This window comes from Aethalodelphis obliquidens, unplaced genomic scaffold, assembly GCF_003676395.1.
Source record: "Aethalodelphis obliquidens isolate GAN/ISIS:26980383/991018 unplaced genomic scaffold, ASM367639v1 scaffold26, whole genome shotgun sequence".
NCBI classification, from domain to species: domain Eukaryota; kingdom Metazoa; phylum Chordata; class Mammalia; order Artiodactyla; family Delphinidae; genus Aethalodelphis; species Aethalodelphis obliquidens.
The window spans coordinates 10,348,128-10,370,030 of record NW_020837970.1 but is presented as its reverse complement, the minus strand read 5'-3'; the positions used below and the strand labels follow the sequence as shown (position 1 = coordinate 10,370,030).

Sequence of the window (21,903 nt, the reverse complement as noted above, 5' to 3'; positions counted from 1 at the left end):
AGACAGAAAAACACACCGCAGGTGAAGGAGCAAGATAAAAACCCACCAGACCTAACAAATGAAGAGGAAATAGGCAGTCTACCTGAAAAAGAATTCAGAATAATGATAATAAAGATGATCCAAAATCTTGGAAATAGAATAGAGAAAATACAAGAAACATTTAACAAGGACCTAGAAGAACTAAAGATGAAACAAGCAATGATGAACAACACAGTAAATGAAATTAAAAACACTCTAGAAGGGATCAATAGCAGAAAAACTGAGGCAGAAGAACGGATAAGTGACCTGGAAGATAAAATAGTGGAAATAACTACTGCAGAGCAGAATAAAGAAAAACGAATGAAAAGAACTGAGGACAGTCTCAGAGACCTCTGGGACGACATTAAACGCACCAACATTCGAATTATAGGGGTTCCAGAAGAAGATGAGAAAAAGAAAGGGACTGAGAAAATATTTGAAGAGATTATAGTTGAAAACTAACCTAATATGAGAAAGAAAATAGTTAATCAAGCCCAGGAAGCACAGAGAGTCCCATACAGGATAAATCCAAGGAGAAACACACCAAGACACATATTAATCAAACTGTCAAAAATTAAATACAAAGAAAACATATTAAAAGCAGCAAGGGAAAAACAACAAATAACACACAAGGGAATCCCCATAAGGTTAACAGCTGATCTTTCAGCAGAAACTCTGCAAGCCAAAAGGGACTGGCAGGACATATTTAAAGTGATGAAGGAGAAAAACCTACAACCAAAATTACTCTACCCAGCAAGGATCTCATTCAGATTTGATGGAGAAATTAAAACCTTTACAGACAAGCAAAAGCTGAGAGAGTTCAGCACCACCAAACCAGCTTTACAACAAATGCTAAAGGATCTTCTCTAGGCAAGAAACACAAGAGAAGGAAAAGACCTATAATAACAAAACCCAAAACAATTAAGAAAGACCTATAATAACAAAACCCAAAACAATTAAGAAAATGGTCATAGGAACATACATATCGATAATTACCTTAAATGTAAATAGACTAAATGCTCCCACCAAAAGACACAGACTGGCTGAATGGATACAAAAACAAGACCCATATATATGCTGTCTACAAGAGACCCACTTCAGACCTAAGGACACATACAAACTGAAAGTGAGGGGATGGAAAAAGATATTCCACGCAAATGGAAACCAAAAGAAAGCTGGAGTAGCAATTCTCATATCAGACAAAATAGACTTTAAAATAAAGACTATTAGAAGAGACAAAGAAGGACACTACATAATGATTAAGGGATCGATCCAAGAAGAAGATATAACAATTGTAAAGATTTATGCACCCAACATAGGAGCATCTCAATACATAAGGCAAATACTAAAAGCCATAAAAGGGGAAATTGACAGTAACACATTCCATAGTAGGGGACTTTAACACCCCACTTTCACCAATGGACAGATCATCCAAAGTGAAAATAAATAAGGAAACACAAGTTTTAAATGATACATTAAACAAGAGGGACTTAATTGATATTTATAGGACATTCCATCCAAAAACAATAGAATACACATTTTTCTCAAGTGCTCATGGAACATTCTCCAGGATAGATCATATCTTGGGTTACAGATCAAGCCTTGGTAAATTTAAGAGAATTAAATTGTATCAAGTATCTTTTCCGACCACAACACTGTGAGACTAGATATCAATTACAGGAAAAGATCTGTAAAAAATACAAACACATGGAGGCTAAACAATACACTACTTAATAACAAGTGATCACTGAGGAAATCAAAGAGAAAATCAAAAAATACCTAGAAACAAATGACAATGGAGACATGACAACCAAAAACCTACGGGATGCAGCAACAGCAGTTCTAAGAGGAAAGTTTATAGCAATACAATCCTACCTTAAGAAACAGGAAACATCTCGAATAAACAACCTAACCTTGCACCTAAAGCAATTAGAGAAAGAAGAACAAAAAACCCCCAAAGTTAGCAGAAGGAAAGAAATCATAAAGATCAGATCAGAAATAAATGAAAAAGAAAAGAAGGAAACGGTAGCAAAGATCAATAAAACTAAAAGCTGGCTCTTTGAGAAGATAAACAAAATTGATAAACCATTAGTCAGACTCATCAAGAAAAAAAGGGAGAAGACTCAAATCAATAGAATTAGAAATGAAAAAGGAGAAGTAACAATTGACACTGCAGAAATACAAAAGATCATGAGAGATTACTACAAGCAACTCTATACCAATAAAATGGACAACCTGGAAGAAATGGATAAATTCTTAGAAATGCACAACCTGCCAAGACTGAATCAGGAAGAAATAGAAAATATGAACAGACAAATCACAAGCACTGAAATTGAAACTGTGATTAAAAATCTTCCAACAAACAAAAGCCCAGGACCAGATGGCTTCACAGGCGAATTCTATCAAACACTTAGAGAAGAGCTAACACCCATGCTTCTCAAACTCTTCCAAAATATAGCAGAGGGAGGAACACTCCCAAACTCATTCTACGAGGCCACCATCACCTTGACACCAAAACCAGACAAGGATGTCACAAAGAAAGAAAACTACAGGCCAATATCACTGATGAACATAGATGCAAAAATCCTCAACAAAATACTAGCAAACAGAATCCAACAACACATTAAAAGGATCATATACCATGATCAAGTGGGGTTTATTCCAGGAATGCAAGGATTCTTCAATATACGCAAATCAATCAACGTGATACACCAAATTAACAAATTGAAGGAGAAAAACCATATGGTCATCTCAATAGATGCAGAGAAAGCTTTTGACAAAATTCAACACCCATTTATGATAAAAACCCTCCAGAAAGTAGGCATAGAGGGAACTTTCCTCAACATAATAAAGGCCATATATGACAAACCCACAGCCAACATCGTCCTCAATGGTGAAAAACTGAAAGCATTCCCACTAAGATCAGGAGCAAGACAAGGTTGCCCACTCTCACCACTCTTATTCAACATAGTTTTGGAAGTTTAGCCACAGCAATCAGAGAAGAAAAAGAAATAAAAGGAATCCAAATCGGAAAAGAAGAAGTAAAGCTGTCACTATCTGCAGATGACATGATGCTATACATAGAGAATCCTAAAGATGCGACCAGAAAACTACTAGAGCTAATCAATAAATTTGGTTAAGTAGCAGGATACAAAATTAATGTACAGAAATCTCTGGCATTCCTATATACTAATGATGAAAAATCTGAAAGTGAAATCAAGAAAACACTCCCATTTACGACTGCAACAAAAAGAATAAAATATCTAGGAACAAACCTACCTAAGGAGACAAAAGACCTGTATGCAGAAAATTATAAGACACTGATGAAAGAAATTAAAGATGATACAAATAGATGGAGAGATATACCATGTTCTTGGATTGGAAGACTCAACATTGTGAAAATGACTCTACTACCCAAAGCAATCTACAGATTCAATGCAATCCCTATCAAACTACCACTGGCATTTTTCACAGAACTAGAACAAAAAATTTCACAATTTGTATGGAAACACAAAAGACCCCGAATAGCCAAAGCAATCTTGAGAACGAAAAACGGAGCTGGAGGAATCAGGCTCCCTGAATTCAGACTATACTACAAAGCTACAGTAATCAAGGCAGTATGGTACTGGCATAAAAACAGAAATATAGATCAATGGAACAGGATAGAAAGCCCAGAGATAAACCCACGCACATACGGTCACCTTATCTTTGATAAAGGAGGCAGGAATGTACAGTGGAGAAAGGACAGCCTCTTCAATAAGTGGTGCTGGGAAAACTGGACAGCTACATGTAAAAGTATGAGATTAGATCACTCCCTAACACCATACACAAAAATAAGCTCAAAATGGATTAAAGACCTAAATGTAAGGCCAGAAACTATCAAACTGTTAGAGGAAAACATAGGCAGGACACTCGACATAAATCACAGCAAGATCCTTTTTGACCCACCTCCTAGAGAAATGGAAATAAAAACAAAAACAAACAAATGGGACCTAATGAAACTTCAAAGCTTTTGCACAGCAAAGGAAACCATAAACAAGACCAAAAGACAACCCTCAGAATGGGAGAAAATATTTGCAAATGAAGCAACTGACAAAGGATTAATCTCCAAAATTTACAAGCAGTTCATGCAGCTCAATATCAAAAAAACAAACAACCCAATCCAAAAATGGGCAGAAGACGTAAGTAGACATTTCTCCAACGAAGATATACAGATTGCCAACAAACATATGAAAGAATGCTCAGGGCTTCCCTGGTGGCGCAGTGGTTGAGAGTCTGCCTGCCAATGCAGGGGACACGGGTTCGAGCCCTGGTCTGGGAAGATCCCACATGCCGCGGAGCAACTGGGCCCGTGAGCCACAACTACTGAGACTGCGCGTCTGGAGCCTGTGCTCTGCAACAAGAGAGGCCGCGATAGTGAGAGGTGTGCATCGCGATGAAGAGTGGCCCCTGCTTGCCACAACTAGAGAAAGCCCTCACACAGAAACAAAAACCCAACACAGCCAAAAATAAATTAATTAACTCCTACCCCCAACATCTAAAAAAAAAAAAAAATGCTCAACATCACTAATCACTAGAGAAATGCAAATCAAAACTACAATGAGATATCATCTCACACCAGTCAGAATGGCCATCATCAAAAAATCTAGAAACAATAAATGCTGGAGAGGGTGTGGAGAAAAGGGAACACTCCTGCACTGCTGGTGGGAATGTGAATTGGTACAGCCACTATGGAGAACAGTATGGAGGTTCCTTAAAAAACTATAAATAGAACTACCATATGACCCAGTGATCCCACTACTGGGCATACACCCTGAGAAAACCATAATTCAAAAAGAGTCATGTACCAAAATGTTCATTGCAGCTCTATTTACAATAGCCAGGACATGGAAGCAACCTAAGTGTCCAACATCAGATGAATGGATAAAGAAGATGTGGCACATATATACAATGGAATATTACTCAGCCATAAAAAGAAACAAAATTGAGCTATTTGTAATGAGGTAGATGGACCTAGAGTCTGTCATACAGAGTGAAGTAAGTCAGAAAGAGAAAGACAACTACCGTATACTAACACATATATATGGAATCTAAGAAAAAAAAATGTCATGAAGAACCTAGGGGTAATACGGGAATAAAGGCACAGACCTACTAGAGAATGGACTTGAGGATATGGGGAGGGGGAAGGGTAAGCTGTGACAAAGTGAGAGAGTGGCATGGATATATATACACTATCAAACGTAAGGTAGATAGCTAGTGGGAAGCAGCCGCATAGCACAGGGAGATCAGCTTGGTGCTTTGTGACCACCTGGAGAGGTGGGGTAGGGAGGGTGGGAGGGAGGGAGACACAAGAGGGAAGAGATACGGGAACATATGTATATGTATAACTGATTCACTTTGTTATAAAGCAGAAACTAACACACCATTGTAAAGCAATTATACCCCAATATAGATGTAAAAACAAAAAAATTACACACTGTTATACATCAATTATATCTCAGTAAAGCTCGAAAAAATAAAGGAAAAAATAAAAAAGAGGACATCTTCTTTAGAGAGTCATCCAAGCAGTGGATTTGTTGAGTAAGAATAAAATTTAATGTGATATGTTTCTGATAAATAAAAGAGGAAAAAAAAAAAAAAAGAAGAAGAAAGGGAGGAAGGGGAGGGGGAGGGGAGAAGAAGGAGAAGAAGAAGAACTACACAGCCAAATAACATCCTGCCCCATCCTGGCATTTCCATTCAGAGCTTATCCCCTTGGTCGATCAAGAAGGAGAAGCCTGGCCAGGCCTGGCACACTTCTCTGGGACTTGTCCTGTGGGTGGGAGCCCAAGAAGGAGCATGATCTCTACTCACATGGCCACTATGACCTCTCCACACTGTAAGTCAAAGTCATTATTTCTGCTCGAGATCACTTGTTTCAAATATTAACTTTTAATCACCCACTATGAAGACAATAAACACAGGGCCTACGGGTTCAAGGGCACACTGAGACCTCTATAGCAACTCTGTGCTGGTGATGACAGAGTTGACCAGCTTCTCTGAAAGAAGCAAAGACTCTTCTGGTGAGGCAGGTAACATAACCCATTAGTTCATCTGCTGAAACTAGTTTCCCAAGCTACCTAGACATCCAACAACAGGTCTCATGCATCTTAGTTTCTCTCCTTCCCAACCACTCGACACATAACCATTTGAAAAGCTTTCCTGAATATGGTACATCGTTTTCATGGAGAACAAGCATGGTCAGGAGCTCATCACTCCCTCTTAGCCACTGGGTGAAATCTGGATTAATCTCCTGTGATACTGGGATATAATACGAAATATGTACTTGGTCTTTGTCTTTGGTTCCTGGCACAAAGCTCCTAAATGTTATTCATAAGAAGCCCTTTTAAGCCACACCTCAGCTGATGCTAAAGAGGTGATGAAGCTTGGAGGATGGGGGCTGAGGAACCAACCATGTGACTAGAGGGTTAGAATTTTCAGCCCCACCCCCAGCCTCCAGGGAGGGGAGAGAGGCTGGGAATTGAGCTCAATCACCAGTGTGTGTGTGGGGGGTGGGACTTCCCTGGTGGCACCGTGGTTAAGAATCTACCTGCCAATGCAGGGGACACGGGTTCGAGCCCTGGTCTGGGAAGATCCCACATGTCGTGGGGCAACTAAGCCCGTGCGCCACAACTACTGAGCCTGCGCTCTAGAGCCTGCAAGCCACAACTACTGAGCCCGCATGCCACAACTACTGAAGCCCGCGTGCCTAGAGCCTGTGCTTCGCAACAAAGAGAAGCCACCGCAATGAGAAGCCCGCGCACCACAACAAAAAGTAGCCCCCGCTCGCCGCAACTAGAGAAAGCCCGCAAGCAGCAACAAAGACCCAACACAGCCAATAAATAAATAAATAAATAAATCTATTAAAAAAAGAAAAAAACACCAATGGGGAATGATTTAATCAATCACATCTGCATAATGGGACCTCCATAAAAACCCTAAACAATGGGATTCAGAATGCTCCCATCACACAAGTGCTGGGATAGTGGTGCACCCAGAGCTAGGGCATGGAAGCCTTGTGCCCTTTCTTCATACCTTGACGTATGGACCTCTTTATCTGGCTGTTAATATTCTTTGTTAATATCCTTTATAATATCCTTTATAATAATCCCTTGTTAATATATCCCTCGTTAATATCCTTTATAATAAACTGGCAAATGTAAGTAAATGTTTACCTGAGTTTTCTAGCAAATTATCAGACCTGAGGAGGGAGTCATGGGAACCTGTAATTTACAGTCAGAAGTACAAGTGACAACCTGGGACTTGCAATTGTCTAAAGTGGGGGCAGGCTTGTGGGATTGAGTCCCTAACCTGTGGGGTCTGCAATATTTCTGGACAGTTAGTGTCAGAATTGAGTTAAATTGTAGAACAGCCAGTTGGTGTCCACTGAGGACTGGAGAATTGCTTGGTGTGGAGAAACCCACACTTCTGGTGTCAGAAGTGTTATAAGGAAACAGCGTTTTCCTTTATCTCTCTTCTATCATTCAAAGTAATTTCCAATTGACTTTCTTTCTCATACCTCCTTATTCAAAAGCAAAGATTTAATGAGCAACCACTGTTTGCTAGGCACAAATTAAGTGCAACCATGATTCAGACAGATAATTGGTATCACAATCTCATTTAGGGAGACAGACAGAAAACATTAACCATAATATATAGAAGAGTGGTATGAAAAGATGCTATGTGTCTATTAACAGGAGAAGGACTAAACAAACTGTACATCCATAAGATGGAATACCATTCAGCAAAAAGTTACAACTTATTGATATACCCCAAGACATGAATCTCAGAAAATTATGCGGAGGAAAGAAGTCAGATACAAGAGTACACTTTGTGTTATTCCATTTTTATGAAGTTCAAAAGTGAAAGTAATCCACGGTGATAGAAGTTGGAACCAGCAGCTGCCTCTGTGGAAGGTACGTGGATTGACTAGGAAGGAAGCAAGGGAACCACCTGGGGAACAGGAAATGTTCTATAGCTTGCTGGGGTGGTGGTTACACAGGTGTACACATTTGTCAAGACTCATCCAATTGTATGCTTCAGATCAGTGCACTTTACTGTATGTAAATTATTCCTTGATTTAAAAATATATACTTGTTAAGGAATCACAGTGGAAAAAGCCACTTGTTTTTCTAAGTCTAATCAGGAAAGACTTCACAAAGACTGACACTTGAGCAGGACCTTGAAGGAGGAATACGATGCTTTCTACCTGGAGCGAAAAACAAGAACAAAGATGTGGAGGTTTGAGAGCTCATGGTGCATCGTAAACAGAGGCCTCAGGGATGTGTTTGAAAATGTCTGGGAAGGGAGGACAGGGAATGGTGGGGGGCAGGAAAGTGGTTGGGATCAGAGTGTGAAAGGCCTTTTATGATATACACTTTCTAATAAGGACAATAAGAAATCCTAGAAGTGGTTAGATTATGGTTTTGTCTGACTACATAAATAATATATGCTCTGTATGTGGAACCTAGAAAAATGGTACAGATGAACCAGTTTGCAGGGCAGAAGTTGAGACACAGATTTAGAGAACAAACGTATGGACACCAAGGGGGGAAAACCGCGGTGGGGTGGTGGTGGTGGTGTGCTGAATTGTGCAATTGGGATTGACATGTATACACTGATGTGTATAAAACAGATGACTAATAAGAACCTGCAGTATAAAAAAACAAACAAACCAACCAACAAAACAACTAATACTAAACTTTCTTTGGGTTATTTGTATGGAAATATGTTAATATAAATGTTTCAGACATTACATGAAATTTCTAGAAATCTTATATGTTCTGGTATAATGTTATAAGTCATAATTCTAGTTATTACTTTAAAATGTGTATCTCTAAATTTTCTTGTCAATTGCATTATTATGAACTTTCATCAAATCTTTAACTGTGGTCATTTTTAAGTCTTTTGTCATTTGCAGACAGTTCTGGGTGTATTCTAATGCTTTTGCAAAAATGTTCCTATAAAAGGGTTTCATCTTCAAGGAATTCATGGAAAAGACTCTGACAGGTACAGGTTTCTGGTAACTGACTATACTGCTGAACTGAATGAATAAGCCTTTTCAGAACTCTAATGGAAAACTGATGAATTCATAAAAGTGCTAACAAAAGATCAAGATAAAAAAAATTAATTACATGGGACTGAGTGAACTGATGAGGATGATTATAATTTTTGTGATTTTCTGTTTGAATATAAAAAAAAAATCCCACAAGGACTCAGAGGCAAAAAATATACAAATTAATTTTCACTGCAAAGTAAAGGAGCTGTTACAGTGGAGGATTACTGGACTCAATGTCAATATTATGACATAGTATGAGTGTGTTTCGTGTTGGGTAATTGCAATCATTGTTGCTTTTGTTGTGGTCATCCATTTACAATGCTTGGTGTCAGTTTATTTATCTCTTGTAAAAATAAAATACAGTATGTGTGTGGAAAAAAAAAGGAAACTCAGAAATGCAGAGAAATGGAAAGTGTATTTAAAGTCACCTCTTCGCTAATGCAGATGCTACTAATGTTTTTGTGTTTTTCTCTCAGATATTTTTTCTATGTATTGATACTTTTAAAAAGTCTTTAACTAATTAACATGATAGCATATTGTTATTTAATATTTATAAACCTAATTTTTATTTGCTGGATAATGTTTCTTTGGATGGATTTGTTGGTCTAAACTTTTCCTTAGTGTTAAACATTAATACTTTTCTTCTAGTTTTTTGCTACTATAAATAATGCTGTGACCAATATTTTATTTAAATAAGAGGTTTTCCATATTAAAACAAATAATATATGCTCATTAAAAAATACAAATATTTAATTATGAATAAAGCCAAAAGTCCCCCATAATCCTAACTCCCAAAATAGTCATAGTTTTGTATGCTTGTGTGTTAACATTCACTTTTAAATATTTAATAAACAGATCTTACCTACTTTCACTATTGTATTCTTGGTATCTAGCACAATGTCTGGCATAAAAAATATTTACTGAATGGAAGAATGGTCTATACCTTGCTTTTGTTTTCTAACATATTCCAAATATCCTCATTCTTTCTAATGGCTGTAAAGCGTTCTGCAATTGGACACCAAGCTCTGTTGAAAGACATTCATTGCAAATTCCTTACAGTTACTAGACTATTACAAGATCCTATGTATTCAGATGTATTTCTGGAACATAAATTCCTAGAAAAGCAACTGCTGGTTCACAAAACGCACATCTCAAAATCTTATAGCTATTTTATAAATTTTGCTAAATTACCACCCAAAAGGATTGTACTGAGTTGTCTGCTTACAACATGCTAAACATGACAAACAGCAACGTGCTGTTTCTACCATATGCTAAACAATTTTTTTTCATTTTATTGAGATTAATTGACATACAGCACTGTATAAATTTAATATGTATGGTATAATGATGTGACTTACATACATCATGAAAATGATTATCACAGTAAGTTTAGTGAACATCCATCATCTCATATAGACACAAAATTACAGAAACAGAAAAAAATTTGTGTGTGTGATGAGAACTCTTAGGATTTACTCTCTTAACTTCCATATATAACATACAGCAATGTTAATTATATTTATCATGTTGTACATTATATCCCTCGCACTATTTATCTTAAAACTGCAAGACTGTAGTACTTTTTGACTGCTTTCATCCAATTCCCCCTCCCCCCACTGCCCACCTCTGATAACCATATATCTGATCTTTTTCCATTTGTTTGTATGTTTGTTTGCTTGTTTTTGAAGTATAGCTGACCTATAACACTGTTAGTTCCTGTTACACAATGTAGTGATTTGTTATTTCTATACACTTCAAAATAATCACCACAATAAATCTAGTTACAGTGTGTCACCACCCAAAGATATTACATAGCTATTGACTATATTCCTCACACTGTACATTTCATATCCATGACTCATTTATTTTGAAACTGGAAGTTTATACCTCTTACTCTCCCTCACCTATTTCCTTCCTCTCCCCACCCCCCTCTCCTCTAACCACCTGTTTTGTTCTCTGTATCTATAACTCTGTTATGGCAAGATTTCATTCTTTTTATGGCTGAGTAATATTCCATGGTGTGTGTGTGTGTCTGTGTGTGTGTGTGTATGTATCACATCTTCTTCACCCATTCATCTACTGATAGGCACTTGGGTTGCTTCCATATCTTGGCTATTGCAAATGCTGCAATGAACACAGGGGTGTATATATCTTTTCTAATTAGTGTTTTTGTTTTCTTTGGATAAATACAAAGGAGTAGAACTGCTGGATCATATGGTAGTTCTATTTTTAATTTTTTGAGGAACCTCCATCCTGTTTTCCATAGTGGCTGCACCAATTTACACTCACCAACCATGCAGAAGGGCTCCCTTTTCTCCACATCCTTGCCAACACTAGTTATTTGAGGTCTTTTTGACGACAGCCATTCTGACAGGTGTAAGGTGATATATCAGTGGTTTTGATTTGCATTTCCCTGGTGATTAGTGATGTTGAGCATCTTTTCATGTGCCTGTTGGCCAGCTGAATGCCTTCTTTGGAAAAATGTCTTTTCAGATCCTCTGCCTGTTTTTTTAATTGGATTGTTTGGGGGGAGGGTTCTTTTTTCTTTTTTCATTACAGCATTTATAATAGCCCAGCTATGGAAGCAACCCAAGTGCCTATCAGTAGATGAATGGGCAAAGAAAATGTGATACATACATACATACATACACACACACACACACACACACACACACACACACACATATACATATGTTGATGTTGAGTTTTATGAGTTCTTTATATATTTCGGATATTACCCCTTTATCAGATATATTATTTGCAAATATCTTCTCCCATTCAGTAAGTGGCCTTTTCATTTTGTTGATAGTTTCCTTTGCTGTGCAAAAGCTTTTTAGTTTGATGTGGTCCTGTTTATTTTTGCTTTTGTCTCCCTTGAGACATATCCAAAAAAATACTACTAAAACTGATGTCAAAGAGAGTACTGCCTATGTTTTCTTCTAGAATTTTTATGGTTCTATGTGTCTGTTTTTATGCCAATACCATACTGTTTTGATTACTACAGTTTCATAACATATCTCCTTTCTTTTTGTTTGTTTTATTAAGGTTTGGCAGAATTCTTCAGTGAAGCCTTCTAGGAATTTCTTTATATAAACTGCAAATTCAATGTCTTTAATAGATTTTGGGGATTTCTGGTTAGCTCCAACATGTAAAGAGCTTGAAAGCTGTCACTCTCACACTTACAATAAGAAAACACTAAACACATTGTAAAGCAATTATACTCCAATAAAGATGTTAAAAAAAAGAAAAAGAAAACACTAAACAAACTGAAAATCAGTAATATTTCTCACCCCCATTAGAGAACTGAGGTCTCAAGACAAGCCATCATCCTGAAATCTGGAGAGACAGGTGAATCCAGAGTGCCACAGCTGAGATTTGCTTACCTAGAGCAGAAGTCGGTGGAGCCATAAACAGGTAGGGATACCTAAATGCTAATTTTGACAAATTGCTAGAGCCTAAGTATGGAATAGCTTAAAAGTGAGAAATTCCTAAGACTAGAACAGAGTCTTAAGAGCCCCACACTTTTGAGGGTTTTACCTCCAGGAGCCCTGCCAAATTCTCAATGAAGAGCTCCCTGTGGCTCTGGCAGGGAGAGGGTAAGGATAATCATTGTAAAATATGCCCAGAGGGACTTCCCTGGTGGCGCAGTGGTTAAGAATCCTCCTGCAAATGCAGGGGACACGGGTTCGATACCTGGTCTGGGAAGATCCCACATGCCGTGGAGCAACTAAGCCCGTGTGCCACAACTACTGAACCCGCGTGCCACAGCTACTGAAGCCCGCACGCTTAGAGCCCGTGCTCCACAAGAGAAGCCACCGCAATGAGAAGCCCGCGTACTGCAATGAAGAGTAGCCCCCGCTCGCCGCAACTAGAGAAAGCCTGCACGCAGCAACGAAGACCCAACACAGCCAAAATTAAATAAGTAAATTTATTTTTTAAAAAAGAAAAAAAAAAGTAAAATATGCCCAGAGCATTCTCCATAACAAAGGCCTACTTTCTAGGAGAAAAGACAGTACAAGAGCCTTATCCCACCTAGAAGAAGGGCACTTCTCCCACTCCAGCCCCCGTTAGCCTTCCTGTCTCACCTAAGGGGAGGAAAAGAACTAAGAGATACTTAGTTAAGAGATGTAGCCCCACCAAAAAACTGAGATTTAGTCTTAAGATTATAGGACATGGCCCCTCTCCCACACCAACCTTACTGCCACCTCAGTAGGGCTCCAATATAAAAACAGTGGGTTACAGTTCAAAGATCTGCAAGACATAGACTTTCTTTGAGAAGGAGCACAGGGGAAGTCCAAAGTCAAGAGGGGAGACAACAACAAGGACACTAGAGGAACTTGAAGCCTCTGGTACTTAGAGCTGCAGCAAACATTAAATACAGTCCAGCTTTTGCCCAGACTGACATAAAACTTACACTAAAGGCCTATTTACTTCAGTTCCTGTTACCTAATACACGATGTACAGCTTTCAATAAATAATCACAAGGCACATTACAAGGCAAGAAAAAACACTCTGAAGCAATATAGCGATAGTCAGATTTTCTAGTTCTTCTTGAGTGAGCTTTTTTACAAAGGAACCTGTCTACTTCGTTTAAATTTTTAATTTACTGCCTTTAAGCTATTCATAATATTCCCTTTTTACTTAATAATGTAGAGGCTATATTGATGTCTCCACTTATTCCTGATACTCATCATTTGTGCCCTCTTTTTTTTCCTTATCTATCTGGACACCGCTTTACCAATTGTACTGATTTTCTCAAAGAACCAGTTTCCTTTTATTGATTGCTCCATTGTTTTTTCTGCCTTCTATCTGACTTCTGCTATTCTCTTCGCTACTTCCTTTCTTCGGCTTATTCTAGCTTTAGTTTGCTCCTCTGTTTCTAGTTTCTTAAGTAGAAGTTTAAACTCTTGCTTTTAAACATTTTAACTTATCTAACGTAAGCATTTAATGCTAAAAAACTTCCCACTCTATTCTCTCCTTAGGGACTTTGCTTTGGCAACTATCCCCTCTCTTGCATCAATGTTTCCCTTTCCACTGAATCATCCCCATCTTCATATAAACATGCTGTTACAGTACAATGTTAGAGAGAAAAAAGAAAAGAAAAGAAGAATGCCGTCTCTTGCCCTCACATCCTCCTCAGGCTATCATCCCATTCCCCTACTATAATTATACGGTTATCTGTACTCTACGTGCTGTGGCTACTTCCTTATCTCCCAATCTCTATAACCCACTCCATTTAGATGTTCACCCCTACACTAAAATTGCTTTTATCAAAGTCACCAGAAAATTCCATCTCTCCATGTGCAGCAGTCAGGTCCTACTCCTCACATCTTACTCATTGCTCAGCAGCAGTTGACATACTTCCCCCTGGCTCTCAGGCCACCACACTCCCCTGCTTTTCCTTCTTTCCTCAGTGATGACCCCACCTGCCCTTTCCTACCTGTCAAGTGGAGTGCCTCAGGGTTCAGCCCTCCGTCCTCACCTTTTCCTTTTGACATAACCCCATGATCCACCTGCCCTTCATCCACTCCCCAAATTTTACGTATCATCTTATGTATTCGAGCTATTCTATATTATTTCCTAACTTGTAGTGCATTTGTAGCTGCCTTATATATTTCCTAAAAACAAAGATCTCCACCGTCTTGTTCTTTTCCATCCTTTTAAAGTATCTCTCTCTCTCTCTCTCAAACACACACACACACACACACACACACACACACACACACACACACACAAGATAAAGTATCTAACACAATGTTCTGTGCATGGTAAGCCCTGATTAAACGCTATAGACTCCACCTCTGATTTTGCTCAAGCACAGAAAATATGTATGGATATACTATTAGGTATAAGCAGGATTTACAGTGACCCACACTTAAGCAACAAGTACCACCTACTAATTATTGAACCTTAAAGCCAGGACCCACTCAGGGCTCATAATCTACTGTCGTCCTCTTAGAATATATAAAATCCCCAATTCTTTTACTAAGGCTGAGACCATAAGCCAGGTGAGTGGTTCCTTATATTCAGCATTTTCAATAAGGCAAAGGCAAAATATGTAGTTCTTTCCATTGGGGGTTTCTCATATGTTGAGGCTGGTCACAGGGAAATCCCTTTTCCAACTAAATACCAAACAAATAACAATTAAACTAGAGCCACGATTTCAGTGTGGAACGGCCAAAGAAATTGTGCGTGAATCTGGGCTGTTACCTGAGGAATGTGCCCCTTTTCCATTACAAGTTAGACCAACGAGTCCTTGCTTCCTGAGGATATTTCACCTAATAATACAATTAACATAAACCTGGAGCAGCCTCATTTCAAACCAGACTGAAAAGGCATCACATGGTTTTGCGTTTCAGGCCCTAACAATTCTCTGTGTAGCGTGTCTGATGGTGAAGGCCATGCTCAGCCCCTTAGCTGCACTGACTCCTCACCAAGGGAAGAAAAAACAAAACGACTCTACAGGCTGCTCGGGGTCACTGGGTAGAAACTAAATTGTACTCTCCTAGTCAACCAACTCCCACCTTCAGCCAGTATTCCATGATGGTTTATACATTCACTATTTTACAGTTACTCAGGAGACTTTTCAAGGGCTTCCAGGACCTTTGAGGATTCTCCTCCATTTGGTTTATGACACCTCAAGGAACTTCTCTGCACCAAACTGCTTCTGAACACACAGAAACAAAACAGGCCTTATAAATTTTAAATCAGATAACAAAGATTTCTCTTTGAAAAGAGTCTCGAGCTGACCAGTGACAAATAACATAATGTACAGCCAAGTTTTATAAGAGACAAAAATTGTAAAACAAATACTGCAGGATACACTATTCCAAAGAAGAGGAAACATGAGAAACAAGTAGTGACAAACAAACTTTTTATTGTTTACTGAAAAATACAGCTCTGGAAAGAGTCTATTGCATTGTGTACGGGACACAAGGTCTGACATTGCAAGTATACATGATATAACAGTATAACTTATATAAAATGATACCTATTGTACATAGAGACGGTACCCACCCCTCTAAACACTAAAATATAACGGAATGCAGTAAAGTCTTTTATTAAATGAGAAATGTAAACATTGCAATCATAAACAAAGTGCTCTAAGCAAAGAACTTTGAGATTGTTTTGTTGTGACATCTATCTACCTGGAGTTAGGAATGGTGCAGCCTAGGAAACACTTAGCCAAATAGAAAGCTAGCACTCTCAAGGAGCTCGTCCCAGGGAGTGGGCTGCTGATGCCTGAGACAGGCTGCCACCCTGGCTTCCGTGGAGCCCTCAGGTCCACTCTGACCATTAATCCACGTCTTGGGGCTAGTTTGAGGCGAGCAGGAAGAGGACCAGGTAAGGGGAAGCTTCTGTCATGACTCCTTATCCTGTACCAACTCTACAGGATAAGGACACCTAGCATTTTTGACGTGTACCTGCCACTCTCAGCAAACAAGGAAATGTGCTTGAGAAGAAAAATATTAACATTGGGAACAAAAGCCATCTTCTATACAGTCTTCAGACACCATTTATTCCTTTCAGCCATGTTTTCACTAAGCTGCTCGAAAAGAGGCTGCTACTATATTGCCAGTCACACAGGCTAGGATCAAGGGTAACGAAACTCCTCCCATTACAACTGCTAATTCAGATGAGTTACAAATAAACACAAATTTCTTAGAGAACCAAAACTGATCTCAATTCCTCACATGGCAACAGAGTCAGGTGCTGCAACAGCATTCACATTCCAAGGTCAGCTTTAACTACAGCCACACTTCCCTCCAAACTGAGAAAGCCCCGTGTGGAGGAGAACATACAAACAAGATTACCACCAACAGCTCCTCTCCAAATACTATCAGGGCTCAGAAAGCTCAGTAGAGATAACAAACACAAAAAATAAAAATTAAAAAAATAAAGCACACCTCAATATATACACACAACAGAGGAAGACTACTCTCCCCCTGGGCTTCCTTGGCATTAGGCAAACAAGGCTACTTGCAATAACAGTGCCTAAGCTGGCTATGGCAATGCTCACAAGAGAAATAAGGAATTACAAAGTTCCTTTATTCATAGGTAATCAAGGATTATTAAATAAACTATTAAATAAAGCTAAGACAACAGTCTCACCATCAAAGAAAATTTTCTTCCTGCCCGAGATGCTTTTATAAATGAGATGTCACAATACCCCAAATTCCTTACTTAATATTAAACTATTAATGCACACAGGACATCCTCAGAGCTCAAGCATGAGTAATATTAATATTCTCAGATATTTCTATACTTTACAGATCAGCAAATATTTAACCAGACTATCCGTTTAAGAGATGTGTATGTCAACAGTAATAACCAACTCTATATTTTTCTTATCCTGTTCATCAAAGAACACCATGCTCCAATAGGAATGAAGCCCAGTTCAGTAGGTATCTTGTTCCCCTCAACTCTGCACAATAGATTTCACTATTCAGTCTCTATGTCCTTGACTCTCCTACGACTCACCTAGTTTAAAGAAAATCTTGTAAAAAGGTGGAAAATTGTAAACCCCAGCAAAAACATCGGTATTAGTGCTGAAGTAAGCTTTAGCGGAATAACTATAATTGCTTATGGGACTGTTTACAGCCTTGCTAGAAACCCTATTCCTCCTGAATCCCTAGATTGAAAAATTCAAATAATTTAAACATGAGAGGGGATTTCTCTGGTAAAGGTCTAGTTCACATGTAAGGTTCTGGTCCCTGGAATGATGTGTGGCTAACCCAAAATACTGGCTGCGTTTCCATTTTAAACATGTCTGTTATTCTTCCCCACCACAGTATTGTCAAATTCTCCCATCTGTCACGTCACTGGTGAGCCCTCTCATTTGCTGCTTCTATTTCTTTTGGCTGTTGTACTGCACAAAGGGGATTCACTGAGCTTCTCACTTAAATGTGTAGGGAATTTACATTTCACACCATCAGCTTCCTAAAAGCCATCAACTGGGAACAATTGCTCTTTACAAAGGAAACCAAAAGCACTGTTTGGAAGCTGAACCAAGATCTTAGATACTCCTATAAAGGGAATGCTGTAGCTGTCAGCAAAACCCAGAGACATTTACAAGATCTAAAGATTATATGGGCTATGTTAAAAGCGTGAATTTGGCAGTTTTAGTCGTATTTCCAATTTTTCACTACACCATCTGGGGAGAAGTACTAGTTAATATCACAGGAGCAAATTATAAGCGTCAACACCACCCTACTAGCTTGTTTTCCTCCTGCTTTTCGTAAACTTCTGCCAGCTCCAGTGAAGCCTGTTGCAGGGTACATCACTCAGCAACCTGCAGAGCTGCTCAGAGATAGAACAACAGGCTTCACCTCAACTAGTCCGGCAGCAAGCACTCAGCTGGTAAACACTGCCTTGGGGCAGAGCCCATGGAAAGCCTTGAGCCCAGGAAAGACTTACAGAAGTTGCACAAAGATTCTTGGTTTTATATCATCTTCCCAGGAAGTTGGAAAATAATTGGTTTTTAGTTAAAGAAACATAATCTATGCTCAAAAATGTAATGTCATGTAATGCTTCAAACAAGCAAAATCGAGAATGAAAAAACTAGAGGAAAATACAGTCTATTAATCAATAGCTTACTTTGGTTAAATGATCATAGTTAGTCAGTGCAATGTATTATTATATTTAGAAGCACGGCCTACCATGTTCTCATAAAACAGGGTACCAGTGAAGGATGTGACAACAGTTCACAGAGATAATAGCCCTTTAGCCTTCTGTGACTTCAAAACTCGAAACGACAAAGGCTAACCAGGATTTGACCTTCAGATACTCACTTGCCCAAAGCAGGCTGAGTTAAGAGACAGCTAAACATCTGATTCTTATTCACTTACGGCGTTCTCAGGAAGTTCCTGTTTGGACACCGATGGTTCTCAACCTGGCTGCACATCGGAGTCATCTGGGAAGTTTTAAAAAATCACCAAATGCCCAGACCAATTAAATCTGGAGGGTGCAGTCCAGAAATCAGTATTCTTTATGTTTCCCCAGGTAGTTCTTTCTAATGTGCAGCCTGGCTGCACACCACGGATGAATCCCTTTCAGAAAGCTGTTGCATGAAAGCCATGCTGTATCTAGATAGTTTGGTTTTTTCTAATTCCACCAGGAAAAGGGATTTTTAGAAAAAGGCACCACTGCGCTTCCTCTAAAGAGGCAGCTTACTGTTTGAGAAGCGCTGGTCCTTGGAGGTTATCTGGAGCGCTGGTTGAAGAGGAGGGAGTCCTTGTCTTGGCAAAGCAGGCAGAGTTTCAGGCTTCGGCAGCTGCCTCCAGAAACAAAGAAGGCCCAGATGCCCGTGAGCACCAGGATGATGTATGCCAACACCAGATTTAATCCAGAATAAGGACTTATGAAGGTCTGCAAGGGGAAAATAACAGCAAGCTTATTAAACATGTGGATTAACCAAAGGAAACGGAAAATATGAAACACTTTCAATAGCTGAGGTGTGTTCCACCAAACATACGATGTATGTCATGCACCCACAAAGACACATAGGACTAACCTAGTCAACAGACACTAGCCCGTAAGTCTGTTTCTGTGTAAGTGAAATGGGACTGAGGTGAAGCTAAAATAACACCAGTAAGGCGCTCGTGACAGGTTCTGGCACAGGGTATCTGAGAATAGTCCTGATAACAATCAATGCCACATGGGGCAGAGTTAGTGTTGTCCCAGCTTCCCCAAGTCTTCCGTGTTGGTCTCCATGGCACACGCGGCACGTTGAGGGCAGCAGCAGGAAGGGCCATCGAGCGTGCCCGACGTGCTGTGCTGTGGACTTATCACCTGGGTCACACATTCCAGTTCCACGATGATAACCTGTGAGCTAAGGGCCCATTTCATAGAAGAACGATCTCAGATTTAAGGACTCGACAGGCTAGGCAGCTAGGAAAAGTGAAGCCAGATCTGGCTCCCAGAGTGAAAAGATGCTGGGTGTAGGAGAGCTTTTGACTAGAGTGAGGCAGGGGGCATCTCTGTCTAGCTGAGGATGGGCAGGGAAGTGCCCAGGGCTGGTGAAGATGCAGGAAGGCTGAGACGTAGAGTTTATTTGCCTTGAGCAAAAGGACAGCTTTTTAGAGGTGGGAACTGTAACCTGGCCGCCAAGCTTCTCTTTGGGTCTGTGGAGAGAAAATATTGGGTTGGCCAAAGGTTCATTCGTTTTTTTTCCGTAAGATGGCTGTAGTAGCACTTAGTTGTCTTTAACTTCATTCAAAACAATTTTGTTAGATTGTATGTGACAGCTGTCATATCAGCGTGCATTTAAAAAAAGACTTATCAAAATTGGTGACTTTTTGTGTAGCCATTTTAATACTGAAGATGGAAGAAAAAAAGCAACATTTTCAGCATATTATGCTTTATTATTTCAAGAAAGGTAAAAACGCAACCGAAATGCAAAAAAAGATTTGTGCAGTGTATGGAAAAGGTGCTGTGACTGATCGAACGTGTCAAAAGTTGTGGGCAAAGTTTCTTTTTGGAGATTTCTCGCTGGACCATGCCCCACAGTTGGGTAGACCAGTTGAAGTCGATAGCAATGAAATCAAGACATTAACTGACAACAATCAATTTTATACCACGCAGCAGATAGCTGACATACTCAAAATATCCAAATCAAGCACTGAAAATCATTTGCACCAGCTTGGTTATGTTAATCGCTTTCATGTTTGGGCTCCACATAAGTGAAAAAAACCTTCTTGACCGTATTTCCGCATGCGATTCTCTACTTAAACGTAATGAAAACGTCTCGTTTTTAAAACCAATTGTGATGGGCAGTGAAAAGTGGATACTGTACGACAGTGTGGAATGGAAGAGATCGTGGGGCAAGCAAAATGAACCACCACGAACCACACCAAAGGCTGGTCTTCATCCAGAGAAGGTGATGTTGTATATATGGTGGGATTGGAAGGGAGTCCTCTATTACGAGCTCCTTCCGGAAAACCAAACGATTAATTCCAACAAGGACTGCTCCCAATTAGACCAACTGAAAGCAGCACTCAAAGAAAAGCGTCAGCAATGAGTCAACAGAAAAAGCATAATCTTCCATTAGGATAATGCAAGACAACATGTTTCTTTGATGACCAGGCAAAAAGCTGTTAAAGCTTGGCTGGGAAGTTCTGATTCTTCCGCTGTATTCACCACACATTGCAGCTTTGGATTTCCATTTATTTCGGTCTTCACAAAATTCTCTTAATGGATAAAATTTCAATTCCCTGGAAGACTATAAAAGGCACCTGGAACAGTTCTTTGCTCAAAAAGATAATCAGTTTTAGGAAGACAGAATTATGAAGTTGCCTGAAAAATAGCAAAAGATAGTGGAACAGAACAGTGAACACGCTGTTCAATAAAGTTCTTGGTGAAAATGAAATATGTATCTTTTATTTTGACGTAAAAACCGAAGGAACTTTTTGACCAACCCAATATATTCAAATGGCAACCGTAGAAGGTAATCAGAAGGCAGACCTAATGAAATACCCAACAGAAGATAGATGTTACATAACCAGGGCCCAGTTTTTAACTATTTCTGTGTTAATTGGCTCTTAGAGTTAGCAAGAAAGTGAGACAAGTCCAGGTTACTTTAGTAAAAATCCTTAGTATTAAGGGAACGTGAGGGAACAGCATCTTTTTCAGCTGCACAACTGCTGAGGGTTCCAAAAGTTCATTTAAAAACTGCTGATGAGATGCCGCGAGGTACTAGTGAAGACCACAGTGCCTATCCTAATGGAACTTATATACCAGTAAGGGAGACAAGTAATGAATGAAGAAACAAATAATTCCAAATTGTGATG

General features: G+C 39.2%; 1 protein-coding gene across 5 annotated transcripts in view; it reads right to left on the bottom strand.

Annotated features, from left to right (window-relative positions):
• The window catches only part of APH1B (aph-1B gamma-secretase subunit), a 93,659-nt gene that overhangs the window by 49,734 nt on the left and 22,022 nt on the right, over positions 1–21,903 (bottom strand). For 4 of the 5 annotated variants that reach the window (XM_027123247.1, XM_027123250.1, XM_027123249.1 and 1 more), the window contains one exon: positions 15,973–19,483. In XM_027123247.1, coding sequence (XP_026979048.1) covers positions 19,316–19,483 — 168 coding nt within the window. In that variant the 3' untranslated portion in view covers positions 15,973–19,315. Of the gene's footprint in view, positions 1–15,972; positions 19,484–21,903 lie in introns of those variants that run through there. The other variant, XM_027123246.1, reaches the window with a different exon arrangement.